Source organism: Wyeomyia smithii, chromosome 1, assembly GCF_029784165.1.
Source record: "Wyeomyia smithii strain HCP4-BCI-WySm-NY-G18 chromosome 1, ASM2978416v1, whole genome shotgun sequence".
Lineage (NCBI taxonomy): Eukaryota > Metazoa > Arthropoda > Insecta > Diptera > Culicidae > Wyeomyia > Wyeomyia smithii.
In genome coordinates, this window is record NC_073694.1 from 4,373,855 (window position 1) to 4,400,596 (window position 26,742).

Below are 26,742 nucleotides of genomic sequence, written 5' to 3' on the forward strand. Positions count from 1 at the left end.
ATGACAAAAGAGGGGACAGAACCAATCCTTTTTCCTACCGAACACAAAAATATTAGTCATTCAATTTCATCTGATCCATTTTGTTCGAGACTTCGAACTTTTCCTCTCTAGTGTAGAATCCTCGCAATCCTGTTCGCACTACTTTATGACGATTTTTTTCGCATTTTCCTATTGTTCAATATCCATTGATTTTTAGTGGCAATGAACGACCGGAAAAAAATTCATTTGATCGGCAGTCGCTGTATGCTTCCGATGCGTATATTCTGTTACAGCGTTTTGGTGGCTGGAGACGCTTGTTTTTATTGTAGTTGTTGTTAATGTTTAGCGATTATGGAAAAGTAAGATGTTGAAACTGTTTGATTAATTCTTCATACATCTCTCAAAGCATCCATGGAAATCAAAGCATCGCGTTTGGACATGAGTAGTGTAGTTACATCTGCCAACGCGGCTAGCACTTTATGTTGCGTAGCTCGCGTCGCGGCGGTGGTGTACTTTGTCCGAAGCTAATTCAGATTTACGCATCGCTAAGTACAGGTCGGACTCGATTTTATATAGTCTCCGATTTTTTCCACTATATATAATCGAATTTTATGTATAATCGAATCAGAGAAAAAATGTTTTTTATTCATTTTACATGAATGTTTCATTATTTTCGAATAAATAGGAAGAATTTTAGTTTTGACTCATCCCCCCAAACACATATTTGGAAAATCTATACCGAGCGTCTTAGCAGAGTGATTTAAAAAAATTTTCTAAATATTTCAATTTATTTTTTTTATTTTTGAAATTATTTTTATTAGGGTAATACTATTGAGGTATTGTAATCCCTTTTAATTTTCAAATTCTTTAAAAACAAATCAGTTTTTGAATTATTTTTTATTTTTTTCTATTTTTTTCCCTTTCTATCAAGCGTAACGTACATTTGAAATTTAAAAAAAAATTTTTCGCTACTATATATACTGCCGTTCCAATCATAGCCCTAGTAACAATATTAGTTTTATCAAAGTTTTTTAGCGGTTAATACAGCCAAAAAAGCGCTATAAAACTTTCATAAAACCAGTTTTGTTACTTGGGAGTAGACTCATGTTCTACACAAACCTTATGCACGCTGGGACAACTATGCTTGGAACGGCAGTATAATCGAGTTTGAAATAATATATAATAGAATCATATACAGGTATGTTCCGTTTTTGGCAACGCGCTTCTCGATTTACAGTTGCCAAAAATGGAACAGTGCCAAAAACGGAACATTTTTTTTTCTGAGCATAGTTTTGCTTTTTTATCATTTTAAATATTGGTAAACAACATTTAGTTAGACATTACATGCACCCTAAAGTGTCTTTAATTTTGTCTCACGAGTGAAAATTCAACTGATCACAAGGCGCAACGAAGGATTAGTCCCATATATTCTCTTTCTTCTTGTCCTATTGCTGAAGAGTCATTGGGTATTATTGAGTGAAGTGCTCAATTACGGTTGAGAGAGGTAGCTTTGTGAAAAAACTTTTGTTATTATTCAATCTCTTCAAATAATTTATAACCAAATGAATTAAACAGAATGTTCCACGGAACAGCGTCCAAAATATGTAGAAAGATAACAACGTGGAAAAACAGTGCTGTTTGTTCTTGTAGCATTCTTATCTTCAAAAAATTAAAATCGCTCAGAAGGCCATCATTGATAATTTGTTATAAAATTTTGAGTAAAGCTAGTCGATTATCTTTATCTTAAGAAATATTATTCACCAAAAAAAAAGTGAAGAAATATTTTTTTATTTTCTCGTGATTCAATGTTCGCAATGTTTCGCATCAATGTTGTTTATTTTCGAAATTGAGGAAATTTGGTTGTAACAAATATTTTATAAAAAAAAATTTGTGTTGCCAAAAAAGGAAACAAAAGTTGCCAAAATCGGAACATGCCAAAAACGGAACATACCTGTATAATCGAGTCCGACCTGTATATCATCGGCCTAACAGATAGATACTTTTAAATTCGATAGTTATCAGGATGCTAATTTTTCAAGTCAATTTGTATGCGGGAAATTCTTTTTCGTTATACATTAATAGTGTTCTCCATACATTGTTGATGATCCTCTTCATGCAACAAACATCAATTTTGAAGTCCGCCTGCTTCGCCTTCGCCTTAATCCGCTCCTGGGTACCAGAAACAACTAACAACTCACAACTAAAATTGAACTAGTTTCAACAATTAAATTTAGGTGGCCTCTAATGTTTCTGCTGATTTACAGAGAGAAAGTACAATCTACCTTTATTTAATTTTTTGCATCTAAAAAAACACAGTTTGTAAGACGGTTAACAACCAATACATCACGAAACTATCAACTCAATTGTAGAACGTGATTTGTCAGGGCATAGGGATTGACATTTTCCTCTATTTATGCATAACGAATCAGAAAAAAAATTGACAAGACAGGAAAAAAAATTGATTTTGCATTTCGCATGAAGAAATATTCATGTCCCTTAAGCTGGAAGTACAAAGTCAGCAGAACAAAGAGTTAATAGCATGAAAATTTAGTTCTCATTCGATGCTCATTTAATGCCATATCGCCGAATTCAATGCTCCATCATTTCTTTGAAAAATGCATTTGTTTGCTAGCTTAAGAAAATAGCTAGCAGACAATATACGAAAATAGCATTTTCAGTCACAAAACGGATCTATAATGGTCAAAATAATTTAATGCTCATTAAATGCTCTTGAAAAAACTTGATTTTCATGATAATTTTATTGATTTTGTATAAATTTTTCAAGAATATTATATTAATTTGATAATACATAAATAGCTTCAATTTTTTCAAACATTTTCATCTGAAAACAATCAGAATCCTTTAGATTCGATTAGCTACCAATTAAATGCTCCCATATGCGAGCAGTTTCAATAACTTAGGTGCATTTTTCATTAAATATATTTTTTTCAAAAATATTGTTCTGCTAGCTTAAGAAAAAAGTTAGCAGAACATTGGCCAGAAACAGCATTTTTAAGCAATGTTGTAGAATGGTCATAATAATTTAATGCTCATTAAATGCTCTTGAAAAAACATGATTTTCATGATAATTTTATTGATTTTGTATAAATTTTTCAAAAATATGATAATTTATGAATAGCTTTAATTTTTTCAAAAATTTCCCTCTGAAAACAATCAGAATCCTTTTGATACGATTAGATACCAATTGAATACTTTCTTCTGTTCTTCATGAATGATAGATTATTCATTCTCACGTACACTGGTGTTAATACTTAACTCAATTAAAAAAATGGCGCTTGGTTCAGTGAATTTCACAGCGCTCAAAAAAAATGCTTTGAAAGATCGATTCAACAGAGATAGATCCTGCAGCTCCGATTTTTTAGATGGATCGATCTGGGACCGCTCAGCTGAATCGATGCTGGCCTAACAAGCAAGTCGTGGTAAGTTTGAGTCTCGGTTTGGGAGAGACTGTTAGTGTCTGTAGGATCGTAGCGCTAGCCCCACAACACTAAAACAGTCGGCTGCGAAGTCTTTGTATAGTAAACAAAATGTCAATTTCCGAATCGGAATGTAGCACCCAAGCTTTGTTTTGCTAACCGCACTGAGGTTAACAATTTGAAATTTTTTGACAAACCACATGCCATCCATAATGTTCAGGTAAAGTGGGAGTTATATAGAAAGTTTGGGGGAGGAGAAAAGCCCAATTGCGAATTTGCCAGCGTTATGGCCATGGTTCAAAAATCTGTAACTTGGACCAAAAATGCCTCATTTGTGGAGACTCTTCTCACAAAAAGGCTATATGTCCTGTGAAAGAGGTAAAAATTTTCGCTGTGCGAATTGTAACAGCAACCATATGTCAAATTTTTATTAATGCCCTGTCCGTCTAGCAATTGTTAAGGCACGGCAAGGTAAACAAATTTCAATTTCCCAATCAAAACGAAATTCTCCAAGCTGTACCGCTGTACCGCCCATTTTTTTTTTACTCTTTTGCACAGATAACAGGTTCGGAATAAAATTCAGAAAATGATTTTGAAGCGTCATGGTTTGGTACACTCGAATAACATAGACTTACTGGTGTTGAAACATGAAGCTATGTCAAATAAAATTATTAACAATTTTCGACAATCCTCAATTGCTACGATGAGCTCTCTTTTTAGTCAATAAGTTTTGAATTGAGATAGTTGTCAGTTTATATTCTTTTTTTTTTTTTTTTTTTTGATAAGTAGGTTTAACTCCCTACGAATGATAAGTCCTAAATGAGACAGCAAACAAATCTCAATAAATTAAATTACATTTTTTAAATTTAATTTTAATTTTAATTTGATTTTTCAAGTTATTGAACTGCTCGTAAATGGGAGCATTTATTTGGTATCTAATCGTATCAAAAGGATTCTGATTGTTTTCAGAGGAAAATGTTTGAAAAAATTGAAGCTATTTATGTATTATCATATTATTATAATATTATTGAAAAATTAATGCAACATCAATAAAATTATCATGAAAGTCAGGGTTTTTCAAGAGCATTTAATGAGCATTAAATTATTATGACCATTCTACAACAGTTTATTGCTTAAAAATGCTGTTTCTGGCCAATGTTCTGCTAACTTTTTTCTTAAGCTAGCAGAACGATATTTTTGAAAAAAATATATTTAATGAAAAATGCACCTAAGTTATTGAAACTGCTCGCATATGGGAGCATTTAATTGGTATCTAATCGTATCAAAAGGATTCTGATTTTTTTCAGAGGAAAATGTTTGAAAAAATTGAAGCTATTTATGTATTATCATATTATTATAATATTATTGAGAAATTTATACAAAATCAATAAAATTATCATGAAAATCAAGTTTTTTCAAGAGCATTAAATGAGCATTGAATTATTTTGACCGTTATGGAACCGTTTTGTGACTGAAAATGCTATTTTCGTTTATTGTCTGCTAGCTATTTTCTTAAGCTAGCAAACAAATGCATTTTTCAAAGAAATGATGGAGCATTAAATTCGGCGATATGGCATTAAATGAGCATCGAATGAGCACTAAATTTTTATGCTATTAACTCTTTGTTCTGCTGACTTTGTACTTCCAGCTTAAGTGACATGAAATATTCAAACTATATCTCCACCTCATTTGTCCTCAAGCAATTATTGCTAAACATCATCAACAACAACAACAAACTTCTCCACCAAAAAATAATGTGCATCTGTAAGCAGTGCCCCAATCCCATCCGATACAGCGAAAAAAGCATTCATCGACCGTTTTTTGACCGTTCAGACAGCCAGTCAAGAACCAGTCAAGAACGAGAGAAACGAAAATAAAACACGCCACATGCTGCCGATCATACTCTAGTTTGCTCCGTTCAACATACATTGTAAATAATCGAGCGAGAGAGTTTTACAATCGGCTTCACCGAAACTGCGGTCGCTATCGTTAGAAAAAAAATCGTCACACGAGAGAAAGAGAAAAACTTTTTCATTTTTTTCTGTGTGCGAGAAACAAAAACAAAAATTAAATGTATGATCATTGAGAAAACTTTACTGATAATGTATGATACTCCTTCAACTGATAATTTATGGTACTTAACAGAACCTGTTTTGCTGTAAATGAAATTTCTAGCAAATAAGTGTTGATAATTCATTGGCAGTAATTTTTCTCGATGAATAAAGACTGGCTGAAAAAGTTTAAATCGCTGCTGTAAAGTCGAATTTATAACCGTGTTCCTTCAGGCGTTTTACTATTTTTAAGTAATGTTAATGAATAAACGAGAAATACTAAATCACATACTAACGAATGAGAAATTTAATTCGATAGCGTGCGCTTTTATAAGCGACTTATATTTGCCACCAGCTGCTTTCTGCTGCTCTAGAAAGAACCGTCCGCTTTGCCGGTCAACGCACGAATGAGTAGTTTTGGAATGATGGGTGAAATGTTCCAAGGGTACCTCATATGTTAAGGTTTTGCCAGTTATTTGGAAAGAGCAGGGTGGCCACTCAAAATCTATTTTCGATTTCCCGCTTTTTTCCCGGTTTTCCCGGTGATATTTCATAAATTTTTCCAGTGTTTTCAATAGGGTGCCAATTAAACGTAGGGGGAAAATTTAATCATCAAACAACATTTTGCGTTAGGGAATAAAAAAAGTCCTCATGCTAAAATCGATTTCAAGCGGACTTCGGGAACAAAAGCCTCAAAGTGACCAATGAAAAGTGCACATGAAGACGTCTTATTTTTTTATGGCAAATGTCGTTGGAACGCATGAAACGTCGAAATCTCGATAAAAAATTTTTAGAAAAACTTAAACATTCTGGGACTTACAATAATTTCGATCGAGGTGAGGTAAATTCAATCAACATCCCAAAAAAATTGGATTCGAAAAAAATATTCAATTTAATCAGAGTAAATCGGGACCTTTCCTGAAATATCGCATGATAAACTACGAAAATTCTGGACTCCGCGTTAAAAAAGACGCGTAAAAATCACACAAAAAACTGCGTAAAAAGCAATTTTACTATATTTCCAAACGAACTCATTACTGTTGTTAGTCATTCTAATGAAATCGTCTTTGTTCTGCCAAAAAATCAAAAAAATATTTTTGCTCTTATAACTTTTTAAATGACATCAATTTTACATCATTTGAAATAAAATTTTTGGTTCCAATGAATATTTATTCCAAGTCTAGCCATTTGTTAGCTACAACTTATCTATAGACAAGGTTAGTACAAGTTTTTGAGATACATTTTTTTATTGATTTCACTTGCTAAAACTAGAGCGGCATGGTTTTTCACCCTTCCGCGAAAACTGAATGTGGAACATTAAGTTTCGATTGATTATAACCAACATTATAACAACATAATAACAATTTTAAAAGATATTCTCAGAGTTTTTTTGTCGTGGCAGATACAACCCAGTTTGACAAAATTTATTATTTTTACACTCTAAAACTTCAATTGAAATTATGCACTCTTATAAAAGTTCAAATAAAAAAGCCCGCCATATAAATGTGCTGCTTGTAATTGAAATCTCATCAAAAATTGAGTTTATTTTTTTCTTCCGATCCCGGAAGTAGGGAGTAGGTAGGTCTGGTCCAAAATAAAATTAATTTTAAAGATTCCGATCCTATCTTTATCAACGTTGCCCGATCCGATGTCAAACACTATTCACAAGTATTTTCATTATGCATTTCGCGATACTGATAGCGTCGTAGTACACGATGTTTCGGGTAATCAAAGTTTTTTCTATCTGATTCAAAACTATGCAATCTTTTTTCACTGAAAATATGAGTATCCATTCACGTAAGAACATTTTCTTCAAAAACCCTACAAAATATGTTGCCTTACAACCAGTCTTGTCCACTTACTCATCTTTGTGCATTTTTCAACACATAAATTGCTTCACATCAGTTTGTTAGTAGGCATTGTGATGAGTAAATAAAAAAGCACAACGTTCTTGAGCGGTGCCTTTGCGCGTAGAGAGTGTGGAATATAACTACACATATGAGTAGGCGAGCCAAAGCTGCGTGCTGTTGAGAAAGTTAACTGTGTCTGGGCTAAAATTATCACCTGCACCGTGATAGTAAAAAAACTCAGTGAGCATAACACAGTGAGCATAGCGCAGAGCCTTACGTAGACGCTACAGAACAGGTTATTAAGGAAACAGCCAGAAAAGATTTCAACCAGCTAAAATTTTCATCATAGTGCCCTTATCAATGAGCAATACATGTGCGCTATCTATATTTTATCAGTTGTAATCGAGAAAGTCTCTCTGCGAGAGCTTTATGCGCTTGCTCTTCACAATACAAGCTTTCCGATGTTGCGTGTTTGGCTTTCTTTCCACAGTGTGCATTTGCTTCCAGCTCACGAAAAAAATAATCAACTCATCCGTTTTTTTTTTCAACGTGCTTCTGTGTTCTGTGCAAATTATATGAGCCTCTTTGTTACACACAATGAGTATGCCAAGACTGCTTACAACTGTTACGAAACTACAAAATGTGCTCATTCGATTTCATTCAATGCAGGTCAGAGTTGCCGCGAAGCCACTGTTCGACTTTGGCTGAAAACAACAACCAGCTTTTTCATAACCTGCAGAGTCAAGCCAATTAGGTCATCATTTTTTTTCAAATGCGAGTTTAACGTAGATACTTCCTCAGAAGTCGTTTCCCGGTTTTCCCGACTTTTTTTCCCGGTGATTTTAAATTCCAGTCTTTTTCCCGCTTTTCCCGTTTTTCTCGGTAGAGTGGCCACCCTGTTAAAGAGGAAGGGGTTAAGAATAGGGAATGGCAAGGAAAGTAAAAAATCATCGGAAACAGTGACCACCGAGCAGTACCACAAAAAATGTCCCAGTTTTAATATATTTTATAAACTGTCATTTCTGGTTTGGTTGAAACTTTGCATAGACGTTTCTATAGGCAAAAGTGCTATTGGATTAATTTTTTTTGGAACACAACTCATTTTTATTTTTGAGAAGCTATTGAAAAATGCTATTTTGGGAAGGTATTAATGATCACAAATATTTTTAGGGCCAAAATGGTTAGTTTGATCGGTGTGTCTTCGACAAAGTTGTAGATAGTAGTACACTAAAAATTTTTTTTTCAAGTTGAAAGGAAAATTAAAAATTAACTACTCTAAAAAGCTCATATTTCAAAAGTCTTTTTATTTTTATGAAAACTACAAAAGATTTCCTAAACAATGCAACCGGTCCGATCATGGAGGAATCAGGAAAAAAACAGTTATGATATTTTGAAAAAAAAAAATATTTTCACAGGGTACAAATATATTTTTTATTACCCATAGAGTGCTCTATTGGAAATTAAAAGTATTTCTACAGCCAAAACGGTTTGAATTAATGGCATAGTGTCTTCGGCAAAGTTGTAGACAAAAATTTTGTCCTTCCAAAACAAATATGCCCCTCGAAGAAAAAATATTTTTTTTTGGAAAAGTCATAATTTTTTTTTAATTTCTCTATGATTGGACCGGTTACATTGTTGAGGTAATTTTCTGTAGTTTTTATAAAAAAAGTAGATATTTAAAAAATTAGCTATTTAATTAAGTTAGTTAAGATAGTTAATTAATTTAGCTAGTTCACTTTTAATTTTTCTATTCACTTTTTATTCAAAAAATAAATATTTTTTTAGAGTGTATACTTTTTTAGATAGACAAAATCATTGTCTACAACTTTGCCGAAGACGTCACACCGATCAAACAAAGCGTTTTTGACCAAAAATATTTGTAATCCTTAATACCTTCCCAAAATAGCAATTTTCAATAGCTTCCCAAAGATGAGTCGTGTACAGAAAAAATAAACCAACAGCACAAAATGGCATCTTTTGCCTATAGAAACGTCTATACAAAGTTTCAGCCAAATCAAAAATGGTCGATTGAATTGGTTGCCCGTTCAGGGTATCGCTGAATGGTTGTTTATCAAATACTTTTTCCATCCCAGCAGGGGTCCCGCAGGGCAGTCTGCTGGGCCCTTTGCTATACAACATTTACACCTCCGAAATTCCTTCCCTGGGAGATGGCTGCGTGCTCTTTCTGTTCGCAGATGACACTGCAATTGCCGTCAAGGGAAGAATGCCTCGTGAGATCACCAACAAACTTCAGCGATGCTTAGACGCCTTTGTCGAGTATGCTAACACCTGGAAAATCAAGATCAACGCTTCCAAAACCCAGACAATAATGTTCCTTCATCGACAATCCCCCAAACTGAAGCCCCCTCCATCATGCGTTCTGGTTATGAACGGTACAGGGGTTGAGTGGTCTTCCGAAGTTACCTATCTTGGACTGCTATTCGACGAGAAACTTCTTTTCCGATCGCATGTGGAGAGGACACTGGTTAAGTGCTCAGCTTTGGTTCGGTCACTATACCCGCTAATTTGTACATAGTAGGTTAAGTTAGTTCTAAGCTGTAAATAGTAATTTTAAGCTGTAAATAGTAGTTTTAAGTAGTTTTCTTTCAAACAAGCGCCACCAAAGTGGACAATCCAAAATTCAAAATCTCTACAATTAGAAAGCTTAGTAAAACAAAAATCAAAACTCGCACATCAAAGATGAAAACAGTAATGTGAATCACTTATACTTTTAAAAACATGTATTATACCCTACAAAAGCATAAAATACAGATAAACTTAAACAACAACAACAACAACGAAGCCGCTCATTATAGTTCTAGACAGCGACAACAGCAGTCGTCCTCCCTTAGCAACAGCACTAACAGTGCAGTGGATACCAGCGATGGCGAAAAGCGGCCACAGCTGTGGCGTAGCAATGGATAGCGCACTAGTTGCAGCGGATTCCAGAAACGATAGCAACTGGGCCAGCTAATGCAGGGACAGTGGATACCAATGGCAGCGTATAGCGGCTACAACTGTGGCATGGCTATGGATAGCGAACTAGTTGCAGCGGATCTCAGCATCGATAGCGGCTGATGCAGTGAGGCACTTTAGTGAAATGCAGTCTCTGTGCGATAGTGGGCACTAGTAAATGCATTCAATGAAAAGTTGACTTATTTTGACAACACGTGAGCCGTCTAGTTTTGAGTATTAAATCAGCTTTTCACTGTTTATTTTATCACAAGGAATAGTTAATTCACACTGTCAGTGATAACGCGAAATGTGATCGGCATCTTATCCGATACTGACAGTTTCTAATAAGAAGCGTTGCAATTATAGCACTGCAAAGTTAGCTCTCGCGCTTATAAAAATAGTAAAATTTGTCAACGTGGGGTACATAGCTGCTAGAAATAAAGAGACGGTCTCTTTCCCATCGAAACGCGAAACGGTTCGGAGCTTCAATAAACGTTGATCTCCTCAGTAGTTAGTTTAATTTAAATCCTGTGTGGTGCTTAACAAGAGCAAAGCCGAAAACCCCGATTCTGCTTTGAACAGATACTAAAATGAACAACAAATTGTCCTTTTCAGAATGAAATAAAAACTTGAGTTAAAATTTTCTAATGAGTTAATTCACATTTTTTAATTTGTAAACATTATAATTTTACTTTTACGTACTGAATTATCTTTTCGTTCAGTCATGAACACGACAGCCGAAACATTCATTATCGGCATAAAAATCAATTTTTCGCATAATCAAAATTTAAAAACAAGCCCCAATAACAAGCAACTTACTATATTATTGAAAATGGCCAACCCTTGTTGAAGCGCAAAATTCGATTGATCTGGTTGGTCGTTAACATGATTGCTTCCCAAGCACAGTCGACAGAAACATAGACCTTGCAATTTAAAATGTGCTCTTTGTCATTATAAGAGAAAGGATGGGAAATATCGGCTGATATGGCTATCGATAGTTATCGATGATTTCTTACTAACATCGATAACAATCGATAAGTTTAGCATCTCTCCCTTAGCAGCAGCACTAGCAGTGCAGTGGATACCAGCGATGGCGGAAAATGGCAACAGCTGTGGCGTAGCAATGCATAGCACACTAGTTGCAGCGGATCTCAGCATCGATAGCGGCTGATGCAGTGAGGCACTTTGGCAGTCTCTGTGCGATAGTGGGAACTAGTGAATGCATTCAATGAAAAGTTGACTTATTTTGACAACACGTGAGCCGTCTAGTTTTGAGTGTTAAATCAGCATTTCACTGTTTACTTCATCACAACGAATACTTTGTTCGCACTGTCAGTGATAACGCAAAGATGTAATCGGCATCTTATCCGATACTAAATTGAACAACAAATTGTCCTTTCCAGGATGAAATTAAAACCTGATGAATAAATTTTATCTCAAAATTTAAAAATTGTCAAGCCCCAACCATAACAAGTAACTTACTATATTATTGAAAATAGTCAATCCTTGTTGAAGCGCAAAATTCGATTGATCTGATTAGTCAACGTTTATTGACTAGAAAAAATGACTGACAGCCGGGCTATCTTTCTTGAAAAAGTATTCTACTTCATCCTTGCGGTCGTGGCTTTGCACACAACCCTCCTGTTTTTTTTCTAACACAAGTAGTTTCATACTTGTTTAGGGCACAATTTTTCATATATTTGCTACCCTTAATAATCCTTTTATTTGCATATATTTTGTCTCATTTTTGTGTCATTATTCTACAATATTTGATTTATTTTTATACTTTATGGTGCGAACTTCTTCGAAATATCTTTTGTATTTTATCACTTTCACCTATTTTGTACCATTTTAAAACGATATTGAACCTTGTTTCATACTTTCTTCTTTCTACTCTTCCTTCACGATCGGCCTTTTCAGTAAGATTTCCAGCAATCAATTATTGCCTGAGTAGTCAACCAAAATGGAGCTGATTCACTGGTTAAAATTATCTTCAGAGGTTATTATTAATGGTTAAACACAAATCTTATCACCCCACAAGGACCATACGAAAAAAAAAACAAAACCACATGATGTTCAGTCGAAATTTACTACGATCTCCCAATGCTTGAGCTGTCAGCAGTTTTATTTCCCGCTTTCCAAGTATTAAAACAACAAGATTAAAATAAATCGATTAAATTATGACGCTTGAACAACTGAAACAACTCGGTCAATATTGCGAAGATAAACATATTCGCTGTGCTTTACTTGAGCTCGGTATATTATCATGCGTTTATCAGAGGGCTATTTTGGCAGTGTTTGGCGAGTGATTTATTTTACACCCTGCAATCGCATTTGATAGCCAGCGGGTGCATATACGCAGATTGGGTTGGACTTTTTTCGTCAGTCAAAGTCACGCGAGAGACGAGTTTGGGCGAAATGAATAAGTTACAACTGTTGCTACTAGTGGTGAGCTTGGTGCGCTACGGTGGCACACAGTCCGTAGAAGATTGTATCGAAATTGTCTGCAGTACGTATGGCCAGATTAATACCCTGTGGTGCCACAAGTTGCCGACTCACTTTTGCCAGTGCCGTCCGACGCCCATCGAGGGAATCTGGGAGCCCCAGGTGATGCCCTGTGCTGAGGAAACGGTGTTCAGTTTTCGTCACCAGGTGTGCGTCCATCCGGACATGCGAAACGGCGCGGAATGTTTTGATGAAATTACGGATGACATTGATGAAACTTTGTGCATTGATCCTCCAGCTCCTTGCGAAACGTTTAAGCAGATTAACCAGTTAAAATGTCACAATACAGAGAAGCGTTTCTGCCAGTGTCGTCCGCTGACATCCAATCCGTCGGTTTGGGTTGCGGTTGCGATGCCGTGTGCCGAAGAAACCAGCTTCAGCTTCTACCATCAGACTTGCACCCGGGATGAGCTGTGGACGAACAGTTGTCCCGCTGTTTAGGAGTGAATTTTTGAGTCGTATTATTACAATAGCTTTAAATAATAAAACATATCCATTTCCATTTACGTTTCGTGATTATTTGATAGGTTACCCCCAAATTTGCGCGGTTCTCCGTGAAGCTAATTGAATGCTGCGTTATCTCATTATTCCGTTCGACGGGCGGCGCCAAATTAGGCAAAATTAAGGTTAAATTTGCACGCTGCGGCTCTTCTTTATACGGGCAAAGATTTGTCTTTAATTATAAGCAATCAGCAGCTATCGGAGCTCCCGCGCCACGGCCCACCTGCGGTGCCGGTGCTGCTGCTGCTGGTGGTGGTGGTAATTCAGGACATTGCCATGCCACACAAAAAAGCAGCACACTCGAAATCCGCTCTCTCACGCGCGCAGTTCCTCAAGACAAAACTCGCCCAGAAGAAGGAACTGTATAAACCTTTCTCATTCCGAAATCGCGAGAGAATTTGGTCCCGGCACTACCAGGAGTTCATGAAGATTGTGCTAGGAGCCGCGATGGTCAAACACGAACACGGACAGACGGACGGACGGATGCGAGAAAGGGACGTGGGGGTGATGAGAAGGTCTCCAACACCAAGATCGCGCGGCGCGAGTTCAAAATTTTCGAAACTCAAATTCCGAGCGAAAACCTATGGTAAAACTCTCCCCGCTCGACTCGAGAGGAAGCCTTTCGGCAGAGGGATTCGAGAATTTCTGAGATCTTCAAGAGTGCAACGCGCGCGGAGTGGCTAAACAACCGACCGGCCGCGTGCTCCCGGAGAGGCGCGCGCGCGTGGGTCACACACTCTCGAGAGGGATGGGTTTTCTCCCTGTCGCCGTCTCCGTCGTCGTTGTCGTCATCATTTATCGGTCCTGCTGTTATGGTCCACCACCCGTTCTATATCGGTTCTAACCGAGAGGCCACGGCATTAACTCTGACCGATAAGTTCTTCAATCTCTCCTTTCCTATCTCAAAAGCAGCACAAGCACAGAAGTAGAATATCTCACCTCGCCGTGTGTCCATCCGCTCCGGTACGGACAGAAGCAGGGCTTGATAAAAAGTTGAACAGCCGCGCTCAAATCGAGCGAGAGATTCGCTGGTTTTTATGCCTCCTCTTTTCCTCTTTGGCGTACGACGCGCCGCTAGGCGAGCATTCAAGAGCATACGTTGTAACAATCCTCAGCAACCGGTGGCTTCCACACCTATCAGCAGCAGCACATCTCGAAACAAGTCCATTATGTGTGCTGAACGAGAAACGAAACAACACGGGGTGGCTGGGAAGTCTAATTAAAGCCGAAAGAAGTGACGCGCCTTCAAGTTTCTGCCTTTCAGACTGATTCTGCTGCCGAAATATCGAAACACAATCAGAAAAATAATAACGAACTATTTCACTCTTTGAATCCGAAGTGTGCACGTGCGAAGTAAACAAATTATTGGTGTCAAATTTTGGCCATCGCTTGCTTCGATTCATCTCTCATATATTTCGTTATTCCCTTATCTCTATTTCAACAATCTGCTAATCATAATGGTCTGCCAGAGGTGCCAATCTTTTGGTTTCAGACTAGATTTTTTTTGTAAGGTTGAATACCAAAAAAAAACTTATAATTTGACTGATTCGTTTCGATTTATTTCGAACATGTTTGAGAACGGTTTTTTCCTGTCAGTCTAACTCTGCTACCGTATTGCACCTGGTTACAGTTACAATCCGATTCACAAGAGCCCCTACCAGAGGAACCAATGTTCCAGATTGAACTGATTTCGTCCAGGTTTTTAGAGATTGTCTTATCGCTTTGATGACTACAAGATTTCATCGACTTTGCAATAATAACATTCGACAGCGTATTGTTATATTGTTTTTTTGATGATTTTTCGAAGATTGTGACTGATTTTAGGCTGATAACTTGTTTTTTGAAATTTTTTGCAGACATTTTAATGATGCCTATCAGCTTGCTTACATTTGGTAGAATATTTGATACTACTAGCAAATACTCTGCTTTGTGTTTGGACTGTTGTAAAACTTTCAACAACATTTTGACGATAAATTTTTGATGATTTTTTGAACAGTTTTTTAATGTTGTTCTCACTGTTTGTGATTTTCGGGTTCATCTTCATTATTAAAAGTTCAGTTCTGGATGTTAATTTACTGATGTTTTATGATAAGCATGTCTATAATCCCTTTCTAAACTACTTTTGCGTACTTTTTATGGCCTTTCAACAACTTCTTGATAATTTTCTGATGACTATTTCTAAAATGATGATTTTTAACACTTTTTACCAATATCTTTCTCGACTGTTAAACAAGACGTTTTACCTACCGCTTGATTTTTTGGTCTTGGACTGTTTACAGTATTTTTCATATCATTCTACGGGTTTCAGTGAATTTTACCAATTTTTTATGAGGCTTTCTTGACACGCCACTACTAAAAGTGAGAAAATTTCTGTCATTCAGACTAATTCTACTGGGCACTCCAATGTTCAATCACACTTCATTTCCGAAGAAAAAACTAACACTATTGCCCGCTACACTGTCCAATTTTGGTCATCGCTTGCTTAAATCATTATTCCCTATTTCAAAAATCCGTAATCATACCGGTCAATGACCAGTGATGCCAGATCTGGAGTACAAACTTGTTTTTCCAGTTTTTCTTCTCTTTTGAAAAACCAAAATCTGCTAAATTTTGTTTTTATATTTTGAGAGAATAAAATTAGAAATCCTTACAGGAGTTCGTCATTGTGGCATCGTAATTCTTTTTATTATTTTTTTCATGGGAGTCTTGGGTTCAACTTCACTGAGGCATTTTGTGACAATTCCATGAAAACTTACGAACGATTTTTCAACGGTAAGCAGTTTTGAATGTCAATTTTGTTTGTTTCATTTGCTAATTTTGTTGGTAACTTTTCAACGGCCTTTCAGTGATTTTTAGGTAACATTCTGATCACGAACTTTCTTGGAAATGTTTCACGACTTCTCGACCAAACTTTCATACCAGAATTTCGACTTTTGGATGTGATTATAATTCTTCGGTTTGACTTTTTTTGCTAATATTTTTGACGAGTTTTTCGTATTGACAAACCTCGGGAATTTTTTTATTTCTTTCAATATTGTTGAACAAGTTTACAACTTTTTGAGGAAGGTTTTGGTGCAACTTTACCTAAAAAGGTTGAAAATTTAATAAATAATTTACTGACAACATTGATGCTTTTCCTGATATTTTAAAACTTTTCATCATTTTTTTATTTGCAAATTCTGCTACGATTTGTTCGAAATCTTCCGTTATGGTTGTTTGACGATGTTTTTCCGAAATTTTTATTATTTTTGACAACTTTTAATGAGTTGTCGGTTTCACGAGAAAGAGATAGTCTGCTTTTGTAGATTTTTAGCAGTATTTTGAAAACTTTTTCGGAAGCTTTTTGAAATTTTCAACTCCACGAGCCTTAGGCACTGCTTGGAAAGATTCCCATTGTGCACCGGACAAAGGTTGGGATGCTACTATGGGCCAGACATGTCGCGCGGATGTGTAAAAATATTGGTTACTCCAAGGACCTCAGAGCAAAATTCTTGATACGGCACGAGCCATCATATTGGATGGAATTTGGCTTTGTCTGGTCGAAATCTGCGTTCAAAACAAGGCTCTTCGTTTTTCAATTGTTAGTAAAATATAATCACAATTTCCACACTGCCATGGACGATCTTTCTGACGGTTTTTTAATGCCGTTCTTACATTTCTGAACAGTTTTTCATTATGAAACAATTGTGACAGTTTTTCTCCAGCGTTCACTTTTTCGGCGCATGAATTCCTGTCAATTGTATTTCTTGGTACGAAAGTGGCTGAGTCTCATGAGGAAATTTTCAATCTATTTGTAGACTATTTCTCGGAAGTGTTTAATGCTGAACCTGTCAACGAACACTCCGCCCAAGTAATTTGTGCTCATTGTTTACTGGAAAAAGGACAAGCTCGATATCAATAATAAACAATGGATTACATCACTATGCACTGGGTATAAACTTTTTGAAATTCTAGTTGGAGATTTGCTGCTTAACATGGTTGCTTCAAAGGAAGATCAATTGCCACTAACGTTACTGAATTTTCTCCGCATTGTATCACGGCTCTAGAAGACGGAAATCAAATCGACACAATCTATACAGGGATGCCAGAGAGCTTCGTAGCCGCAAGGTTACAGAGTCAAAGATTACAGCACGTTATACACTGTTAGAGTGATAGCTTGCAGAAAGATATGATAAGGTCGATAAGAAAGGCAGTAGGTTACTAAGTCTGAAGGAGAAGACAAAAAGCACTATAACACGAAGCAGGTTACTTCCCAATAAGTAGAACTGCAAAAGTGTAAATAGAGGGGCGAACAGCAAAAACGTCCGGACAATGCCACAAAAGATTTAATTTAAAAGACTGGTTTCAGTGGGATCCATACGAAAAAGAAATACAGGGTGTCACCATGTACAGTGTCGGACAAAACGTTAAGACCACTCCAATGCGAAAAATTCAAATAAGCTTTCAACTGCCAATTCATATATGGTATATGCGAAACTTAGCGGCGAGCACTTATACTAGAATGACAATTTTGAAAACCGCAAGTTTAACGCAATCAAAGCAACCCGTTTTAGCAAGACGCACTAAGGGCTGTCAAAGGTTGAAAACCGGTGCGACAAAATTTAGGACCAGTTCCTCGTTTCGGCTGTTTCGAGTGTTATTTCGATTGATTTTTAAAGAAAACTTAATATTTCCCGGTGATATTTTATGTCCAAGGCAGGCAGCAGCCAACGCGAAATCGCAAAGTACTTGGGACGATCCAAAACTTTCGTGTCCAAACGTGCTGCCACATGCCGAATGGGAGATGCCCCTGAAATGGCAGTTCATGCAGGATAACGATCCGAAGCACACCGCCAAGACCATCAAAAACTGGCTCCAGGAGAACAAAATCGACAGTCACCCGATCTGAACCCTATAGAGAACCTATAGGAGATCGTGAAAAGGTCGGTGTACATGGAAAAGTCGAAAAATAAGCAGCAACTGTGGGATAGGATCCAAGCCTGTTGGTACGCCATCCCGGTCACCACGTGCCAGAAGCTGGTGGAATCCATGCCGAACCGGGTGCGTCAAGTGATGCGTAACAAAGGTTACACGACCAAATACTAACCCTAGAAGCTTTCCACGGTATTAATTTCCTTGTTTCATTTTTTTTTACCATAAATTTCAAAACCGGTCTTAATCTTTGTCGCGTCTTTTTAGTTATTAAGTATGCTTGAAACGCATTTTTCAATGAACTGCTATTGTTTCAACTACATATGTTATAAATTTCTTCGAACAATGCAAATAAATTATTAAAAATTGATTGAAGTACTGGATTGGATTTTTTTTCTCAAAGTTTTGTCACTTTTTTTTTTTGTTTGAGCACTGGTCTTAATGTTTTGTCCGACACTGTAAGTGATACACTTTTTTATGCCATGAAATTAGAACAGATGAATACTTCTTCTCTGGTTCTACCATGATAAGTAAAGTTACAATTGAATCAGTTCAATTCGAACTTTTTGCTTACGCATTTGATTATGGCCCCGAACGCTTGTCGAAATTATCTCAAGACGCACGTACGACTTCGATCGGCATTTCATCCCAGATTTTCACCAAACGGACCTTAACAGTGTCCAAAGTCATCTGTTTAACTACACCCAGCTTTCCAAGCAAATGCAAAAATCAGGAAAGGATGCAGGCCACTCAGGGGTGCTTATAAAACACGGTAAACACCGAGAAGAAAAGCTAGAATATATTGAATAAAAATTTGTATGCAGGTTGTCGTAACTTGCATTCATTCAAATGAATGTAGAAAAATAACTCTTCTTGTTATATTTCTTGTTATTAATTGTTTCGCTTGCCGTTTGACACCACTCTAACTGGCACTGGACTTGTTTATTGCTAAATTAACCATATACGCTGTCGAAAAACCAAAAATTTAACAAAACGGCTCGATCTTTTTTTCTTTCTCTTCCAATTTTCAACATGAAGAGGGGGGTGGTGACATAAAATGAAAATAAACTTTATATTATGTACTTTACTACATTTCTACTGAATTTTAAAAAATTTTACCGATTTAAAATTTTACCGAGTTAAAATAAAACCGAGGAGCAAGACAGCTTTTTTTCTGAGGTAATCCTATACTTGGGAGTAACTTTAATGTACTCAATATTACTCCGAATTTTTCAGATGATTCACATCTTTGATTACCTTGAGAACAAGAAAAATATATGAACGGTGAGACCAAGCAACATTCATGTTTATATTCGCGGTGGATTTTTTTTTAAATTTTTCAAGTTTTCTCAGAAGAACTCGGAAAAACTCAAATTTACTCACTGTTTTACCCCATCGACTTTAACATGATATTAAATGAATCAACTTGTTTTGTTTTTATCCTCTACGAATATGCTATATGTGAAACAAATGTTTCATCTTTGAAAATATATTTTTCCTTGAAAAGAAAATCTTACGTAAGATTCGTGTGGGGAGGGGGGTAATGCAAAATCTTACTAAGTCTTATTATGGGGAGAGGGGAGGTCGAAGATTTCGAAAAGAAGTCGTTACATAATTTATGGATGACGCCATAGAAGAAAGCAAAGAATTCTCACGACGAAAGAGCAGAGAGAGCTTGCACAGTTTTTTTCTGCTTTTTGGTTTGGTATTAAGACAAGAGAGACCGAAATTATTTCCCACCACAAGCAGATATGAATGGTATAGATCTAATGGAATTTTGAGTGTAAAATGCATCCCTTCCACCGCTAGATATCAAGCCTCAAGTAAAGAGATAGAGATAAAGAAATAAAGAGAGTCTCATTTCTGGTAGTTTGGTTGAATATCTGTTTTGTGGATATAGTGTCTTCGATGAAGTTATTTCTTATAAAATGTGACATAACTTTGTCAAAAAATATGCAAAAATGAGAAAAGTTTCTTTCGTCTTTCGGATTAATCACAAAATTGCAACCTCCATAGAATGTAGCAAAGTCGATGGAACAACTTTTCTGAAGACACTACTGCTCAAATAATATCGATAACGTTTTTGTAGCTTTAGAAACAGTGTGCGATGGGATCGAAATCTTTCGTTGTGGTTTTTCAATTATGTACTTTCTATTATTTTGATTGCTTTTTATAATCTTTCTTATTTTTGAAGACGTTTTGATTGTTAGTTATTTTTTAACGATTTCAAACTAGTTGATTATTTTTCTGAACTTTCTTCACTAGATTCCGATTTTGTCTAAATAATTGAAAATGCAACTTTTCTCATAAATTATCAATAAATGGTCATTACGTCATAACAAAAACCAAAATTTAGGTTCCAATATTTTTTTAATTAATTAAGGGAAAAAGGCTATGCACTGTTGAAAAAAAATGGGCAATATTGCTGAAAGCGAGGCATCAAATTGACACAGACTATCCTTCCCTGGTTAATAGTTTTTCAACAATATTCGATGAATTCAAATAAAAAGTTTCTTTTCCATTTTTAACATTTTTTCGATTGTCAAGTGTTTTTGACGATATTTCCATGATTTTCAGGCAGTCTTTAATATTAAAAAAAACTTTCGATCAATTTTCTATAGGTTATCTAGAACCTTTTCGAACGGTTTCTAAATATTTTTGCAACGATTCTCTAATTACTTTTTGACGACAATTTTTCATAGATTTTTGATTATTTTTTGGAGATTGACATTTCTTTATTCATTTTTTTTTACATTTTCAATATTTTTTTGTTCTTTTTCAACTTTTAGTTTTTCGTGATTTTCAACGGCCGTCTCATGTTTTCTTGGGAGACTTTCATTAAATCTTTATAATTTGTCAATTTTTTGATGACCTTTTCTATGATTTTTGCTTACAATGTGTTTTTACGATTCTAAAACATGTACACGTTATTTTAGATTGTCCCTTGTTAAATCTGTTTGCTATTTTTTGATGACCTTTGATTTTTTCGACTTATTCCAAATCTTTACAGATTTTCCAAAAACTTTTCGATCTTCGATGTCTGTTTTGGTCAACTTTATTTGTGACAAATTTTACATAGCTAATTTTCAAGGATTTTTCAATGACTTCCAAGGACTTTTAGCTGGACTTTGATCCTTTTGATGGCTTTTGATACCTATTTGATGGCTTTTCGATAAATGATTTTAGAATTTTTTGTGGTTTCTGATGATTACGAAAGGCACTTTATCGATTATTCAAAAGTTTTCGAACAACTTTCCGGCATTTTTACGACTTTTTTGACATTTTTCTAACGACTTTCTGATAAATTGTTCGAAGTCTTTTTGGCTAGTTGTAACCAGGAATATTACCATAATTTCTAATGGTTTCTCAATTATTGTATAACGAATCCAAACTATTTGATTATTTTTGGCGAAGTTTTTTTTTCACAAAAATTTGACAATATTCACACGATTGCTCTTACGACATTTTTACAATAATTGGATGACATCTTTTTGCCTGTATTATAAGAAACTTTCTACGAGTTTTATCGATTTCTGATCAGTTCGCCTTTTTGCGACTATTTGACTGGGTTTAAATAGTTTTCGACGGCCTTCAGTCATGACTTTTCAACAATATTCGATGGACTTAAAAAAAATTAAACAGTTTCTTGACGATTTTAAGTTTTTTTGTGAAGTCAAATGTTCGATGTATTTTTGATAGTTTCTGACGATATTTTTATGATATTTGGATAATCTTTCAATATTTTTTTTCATATTTTTTATCAATTGATGATTTCTAAATAATTTTTTAACGACATCGTCGCGAGCCCAAGACAAAACACTGGAGAGCCATTCGTAAACACGCCAACCGAGGATTTTTAAATTCGGCACATGAGGCAACCGAGGGCTTGCAGTTTCGAGGAACACACAAGCATTAGTCGCCACGAAGAGATTGACAATGGAATAATAATGGATAGTTGGATGTTAGCCATCGCATATTTTTTTTATATGTACTTTTGAAAAAAATGAAGCGTTTGAGAAAACACGTGTAGCGATGCCAATTTTTTTTATAAAAAGCTGGAAGATTTCAAAATAAAAAACTGGAGAAAACTAAATATATATATTAGAAGCTTTTACATAAATTTATTTGATTTTCGGTTCAAGAATGCTGCACCGTGTTATTGCATGTAACCAAAAAGGCTGGAAGAAAATTGTTTACACATGGAGATTATAGTCACTGGCGTACTTGAAATTGAGTAGATTCCAAATAAAATCTTACAACCGAGGCGCATGAATGCACAAAACACTGAAAAGTCCATACATGTAATGGGAATGAGTTCAAAAAATGTGGTGATGAACAGAAAACTGTATAAATCTGGAACAATTTTCAAAAAAAACTGGAAATATTCAACTTTCAGCTGTTTCGCTGACGATCTTCAAAAAAACTGGAGATATCCAGGAAAAACTGGAGGGTTGGCAACGCTGCGTGGAGGCATGCGGGCCCCCGAGGGCTCACGAAGTTGAGAACACTCGGGTTTGTGTTTGCCGAATCTTTCGAAGGGCTGTTTTATCTAGAACACTGCGGGTTTTTCGTTTTGTATACGCACTGAAGGGCAAATACCCTCCGTAGCATCGCTTGAAACACACACGCGGGTTGTGTGGTGGGTTATGACATGCCTGGTTTTACTATTATGGTTTTATTATTTTTTATGGGGGACATTTTCATAACCTGTTTCTGACGACTTTTTCGTCTGTTTGTTTTTTGACCGCTTTCTGAGGATTGCTTCAACTATTTTGAAAACCATTGAGACAACTTTTCAATGGTCTTATCGCGATGTTCTTGTAATTTTCTGACGATTTTAGCATTTTTCGAAAGAATTTCCCATTTTTTTCAAATACATTTAAACAATTTTTTGACAAATACTTTCATGTCCTTTTTGTACTTTGTACAAAATGGTTCTCGTGATATTTTGATGATGTTTAGAATATTTTTCATTAAAATTTTCTATGGTTTTTTAATATATTTCATGACGATTGATTTCAACTTTTCCAATAAGTTGTTGAAGATTTAGGCAATTGCGTATAAACCAAAAACTTTTTAAGACTTTTGACAACATTAAAAAAAAACTCTGACAACTTTTCGATGGTTGTTAAATGACTTTGTCGCACAATTGGATTATATTAGAAAATATATTCAACGGGTTTTTAGAGTTTTTATTATTTTGTAAGGCTTCTCGATAATACTTTTCTGTTTTTTTTGTCTAAAAAATCGTCAAAACGCAGCAAAAAAAATTCAATGATATTTTTTTCTCGATATATTACCAATTTTGATCAATATTAAACGGTTTCTGAACACATTTTTGCAGGTTTTTTTTTTACAGATTTGTAATAATGTTTTTGCTGATTAAATTTTGAAAAAACCTTTCATTGTTTGTCGACTGTCAGGAAAATTTTGTCAGCCTTTCACACAACTTTCAAACAAATTCTGAACATTTTGTGGTCATTTTTCGTCAATTTCTAGAAAAGCTTCCATTTTCCATGCTATTCAAAAGCTTTATTCATTCGTTGTTTTGCTTTCGTCTCGATTAGACGCAAATTGTTTATCTCCGTTTGAGTTCGCAAAATAACAATACACGAGTTATCGTACGGGTGTTTTTTTGTCGATTAGTTCTCGTGCTGCGCAATAACAATAGACTGTTATATATCGGCAGAAACATCTGCACACTGGTAGGGGCAGGCTACCCCGCCAGTGATTCGATACGCAGCTGATATATCAGCAAGAATAATTCTCCCGCACCGCTGTTACCCCGCTAGCAGCACGGACCACCACACGATCGAGCGAGTGGAAGTCATTTACAAGTGGCATCTACAAGGTCGCGTGTAGGATACGGCCACTGTGTCACAACACGAAGCTGGATCGTCATTGTTTGTTCTGCGGAGACGCTCGATTAATCCTACTATCAGCCGTGAGGTCGTGACTTAGACGTTCGGTGAAGTATTACCTTTAGAATTTTTACTATTATTATCAATATTATTACTATGTTATAATATTATTATTAATATTATTATTGATATTATTATTGTTATTATTAATACTATTACTATAATTATTATTATTATTATTATTATTACTATTGTTATTAGTATTAGTATTACTGTCTTTTTTTTTATTTGATCCATTGTAGATTGAAAAATTGTTTTTAAAATTTAACATCAACTACTTGAACCCCCCCCCCCCCCCCATATTCGAATATTTATCGTTTGTGTGCGGTAGAGCGTAACGCTCCCGCAAAATGGACGACATGCAGGTGCAACTTTTCCTGGAGGTGGAAACAAACGGGGAAGAAATTGAAATTTCTCCCATCAGCACACCCCTACCTTCCCCTGTGCCCTCCCCTTTGCCAAGTCCTGTACCAAGAGTACCGGAAGTACGGGTAAAAGCTTACCCAGATGCCGCTGGCGGTCCCTACGTTGTTTTTTTCCGGCCCATAAAGAAGCCATTGAATATTATCCAAATTGGCAAAGACCTGGCAAAACATTTTTCGGCCGTAACCGAGATTACGAAGGTGAGGCCGAACAAACTGCGAGTTGTCGTGAGTAGCTTGAAGCAAGCAAACGAAATTGCTGGCTACGAGCTCTTCACGAGAGAGTATCGCGTGTACATCCCTGCCAAGGATGTAGAAATCGACGGTGTGGTTACCGAGGGGAATCTCACTGTCGATGACATTTTGCGTCATGGAGTTGGCTGCTTTAAAAACCCCTTGATGCAAAGTGTAAAGATACTGGATTGCAAGCAATTGCATTCAGTATCCATCGAAGAAGGGAAGAAGAAATTCCTCCCTTCGGATTCCTTCCGAGTAACATTCGCCGGATCCGCGCTGCCGAACTACGTCCGCTTGGACAGGGTTCGTCTACCTGTACGCCTGTTCGTACCGCGGGTCATGCATTGCCAAAACTGTAAGCAGTTAGGTCACACAGCCACCTACTGCTGCAACAAGGCACGCTGTAGCAAGTGCGGAGGCAATCATGCTGAGAACGCTTGCAGTGGGGATACTGAAAAGTGTCTTTATTGCGAGGGAACTCGGCATGACCTTCCGGCATGTCCCGCGTACAAACAGCGCGAGGAAAAAATTAAGCGTTCCCTTAAGGAACGATCAAAGCGCTCTTTTGCAGAAATGCTTAAGAGGGCTGAGCCACCCTCGACAGGAAACATCTTTTCCTTTTTGCCAACCGATGAGGGTACATCTGACGATCCCGTCGAAGGGTGTTCCTATGCCTTGCCAGAGGGATCTAGGAAGAGGAGAATGCTCAACTCTCCTAATCTTTCTCGTAAAGGTCGTAAGATAACCCCTAGCGGAATGACCAATAAGACAACACAAAAAGGAAGCGGTGAAGAAAAACCGAAGCAAGTACCCCCCGGTTTTAATTTCAAATCAAACCAGGAGTACCCACCGCTTCCTGGGGCACCAAAAACCCCTCGGGCACCCATTTCTCGATCAGAAGACATGAAGGAAAAAGGGTTCATAAAATTCTCTGATATTGTGGACTGGATATTTAAAACATTCAACATACCAGATCCCCTTCAAAACATTCTTCTTGCCCTTCTCCCAACAGTGAAAACCTTTTAGAAGCAACTCACAGCAACTTGGCCCCTCATTTCAGCTATCGTATCTTTCGATGACTAATTCGTTGAAAGAGGTTAGGAATTTTGTCACTGTGTTACAGTGGAACTGCAGAAGTATCATCCCCAAATTTGATTTATTTTCACATTTGATAAACACATACAATTGTGATGCGTTCGCGCTTTGTGAAACTTTTCTCAATTCAAATGACCAACTTAATTTCCACGATTTTAACATCATTCGTCGAGATCGAGACTCACACGGTGGAGGGGTACTTTTAGGGATCAAAAAGTGCTATTCTTTTTTCAGAATTGACCTCCCCTCGATCTCGAATATTGAAGTTGTTGCCATTCAAACGAATATGAATGGAAAAGACCTTTGCCTTGTTTCGTTATATATTCCCCCATCCGCGCGGATTGAACAGAAGCAACTCCTTGATATAGCAGAATTGCTTCCCGCACCTTTTTTGATTTTGGGAGATTTTAACTCTCACTGTTCGCTATGGGGGTCGCTGTACGACGACAACCGATCTTCTTTAATCTGTAACTTGATCGACGACTTCAATATGACAGTTTTGAATACTGGGGAAGCGACACGCGTACCTAATCCTCCGGCACGTGAAAGCGTGCTTGACCTATCCCTCTGCTCGACATCACTAGCGTTAGATTGCCAGTGGAAAGTAATCAACGATCCCCACGGTAGTGATCATCTTCCAATCGTTATATCAATTGCTAATGGTTCAACTCCCCCGAACCCAATCAATATTTCCTACGACCTTACACGTAATATTGATTGGAAGCGTTATGAGTCTATTATAGCGGAATCTATCGAGACTCACGAGGAACTTCCTCCGGAGGAAGAATACGCGTTCTTAGCTGGCTTGATAATCGACGCCGCGACGCAAGCTCAGACGAAACCGATACCCGGGGTAACGATTAGACAACGCCCTCCCA

General features: G+C 36.6%; 2 protein-coding genes across 6 annotated transcripts in view; one reads left to right on the plus strand and one right to left on the minus strand.

Moving 5' to 3' along the window:
- LOC129724466 (cadherin-86C) overlaps window positions 1-26,742 on the minus strand; it is a 440,382-nt gene that overhangs the window by 170,286 nt on the left and 243,354 nt on the right. The window lies entirely within an intron of this gene.
- Window positions 12,621-13,252, plus strand: LOC129724856 (uncharacterized). The gene has a single exon (XM_055680144.1). It carries the CDS (start codon window positions 12,691-12,693, stop codon window positions 13,216-13,218), a length of 528 nt encoding a protein of 175 aa, XP_055536119.1. The 5' UTR covers window positions 12,621-12,690; the 3' UTR covers window positions 13,219-13,252.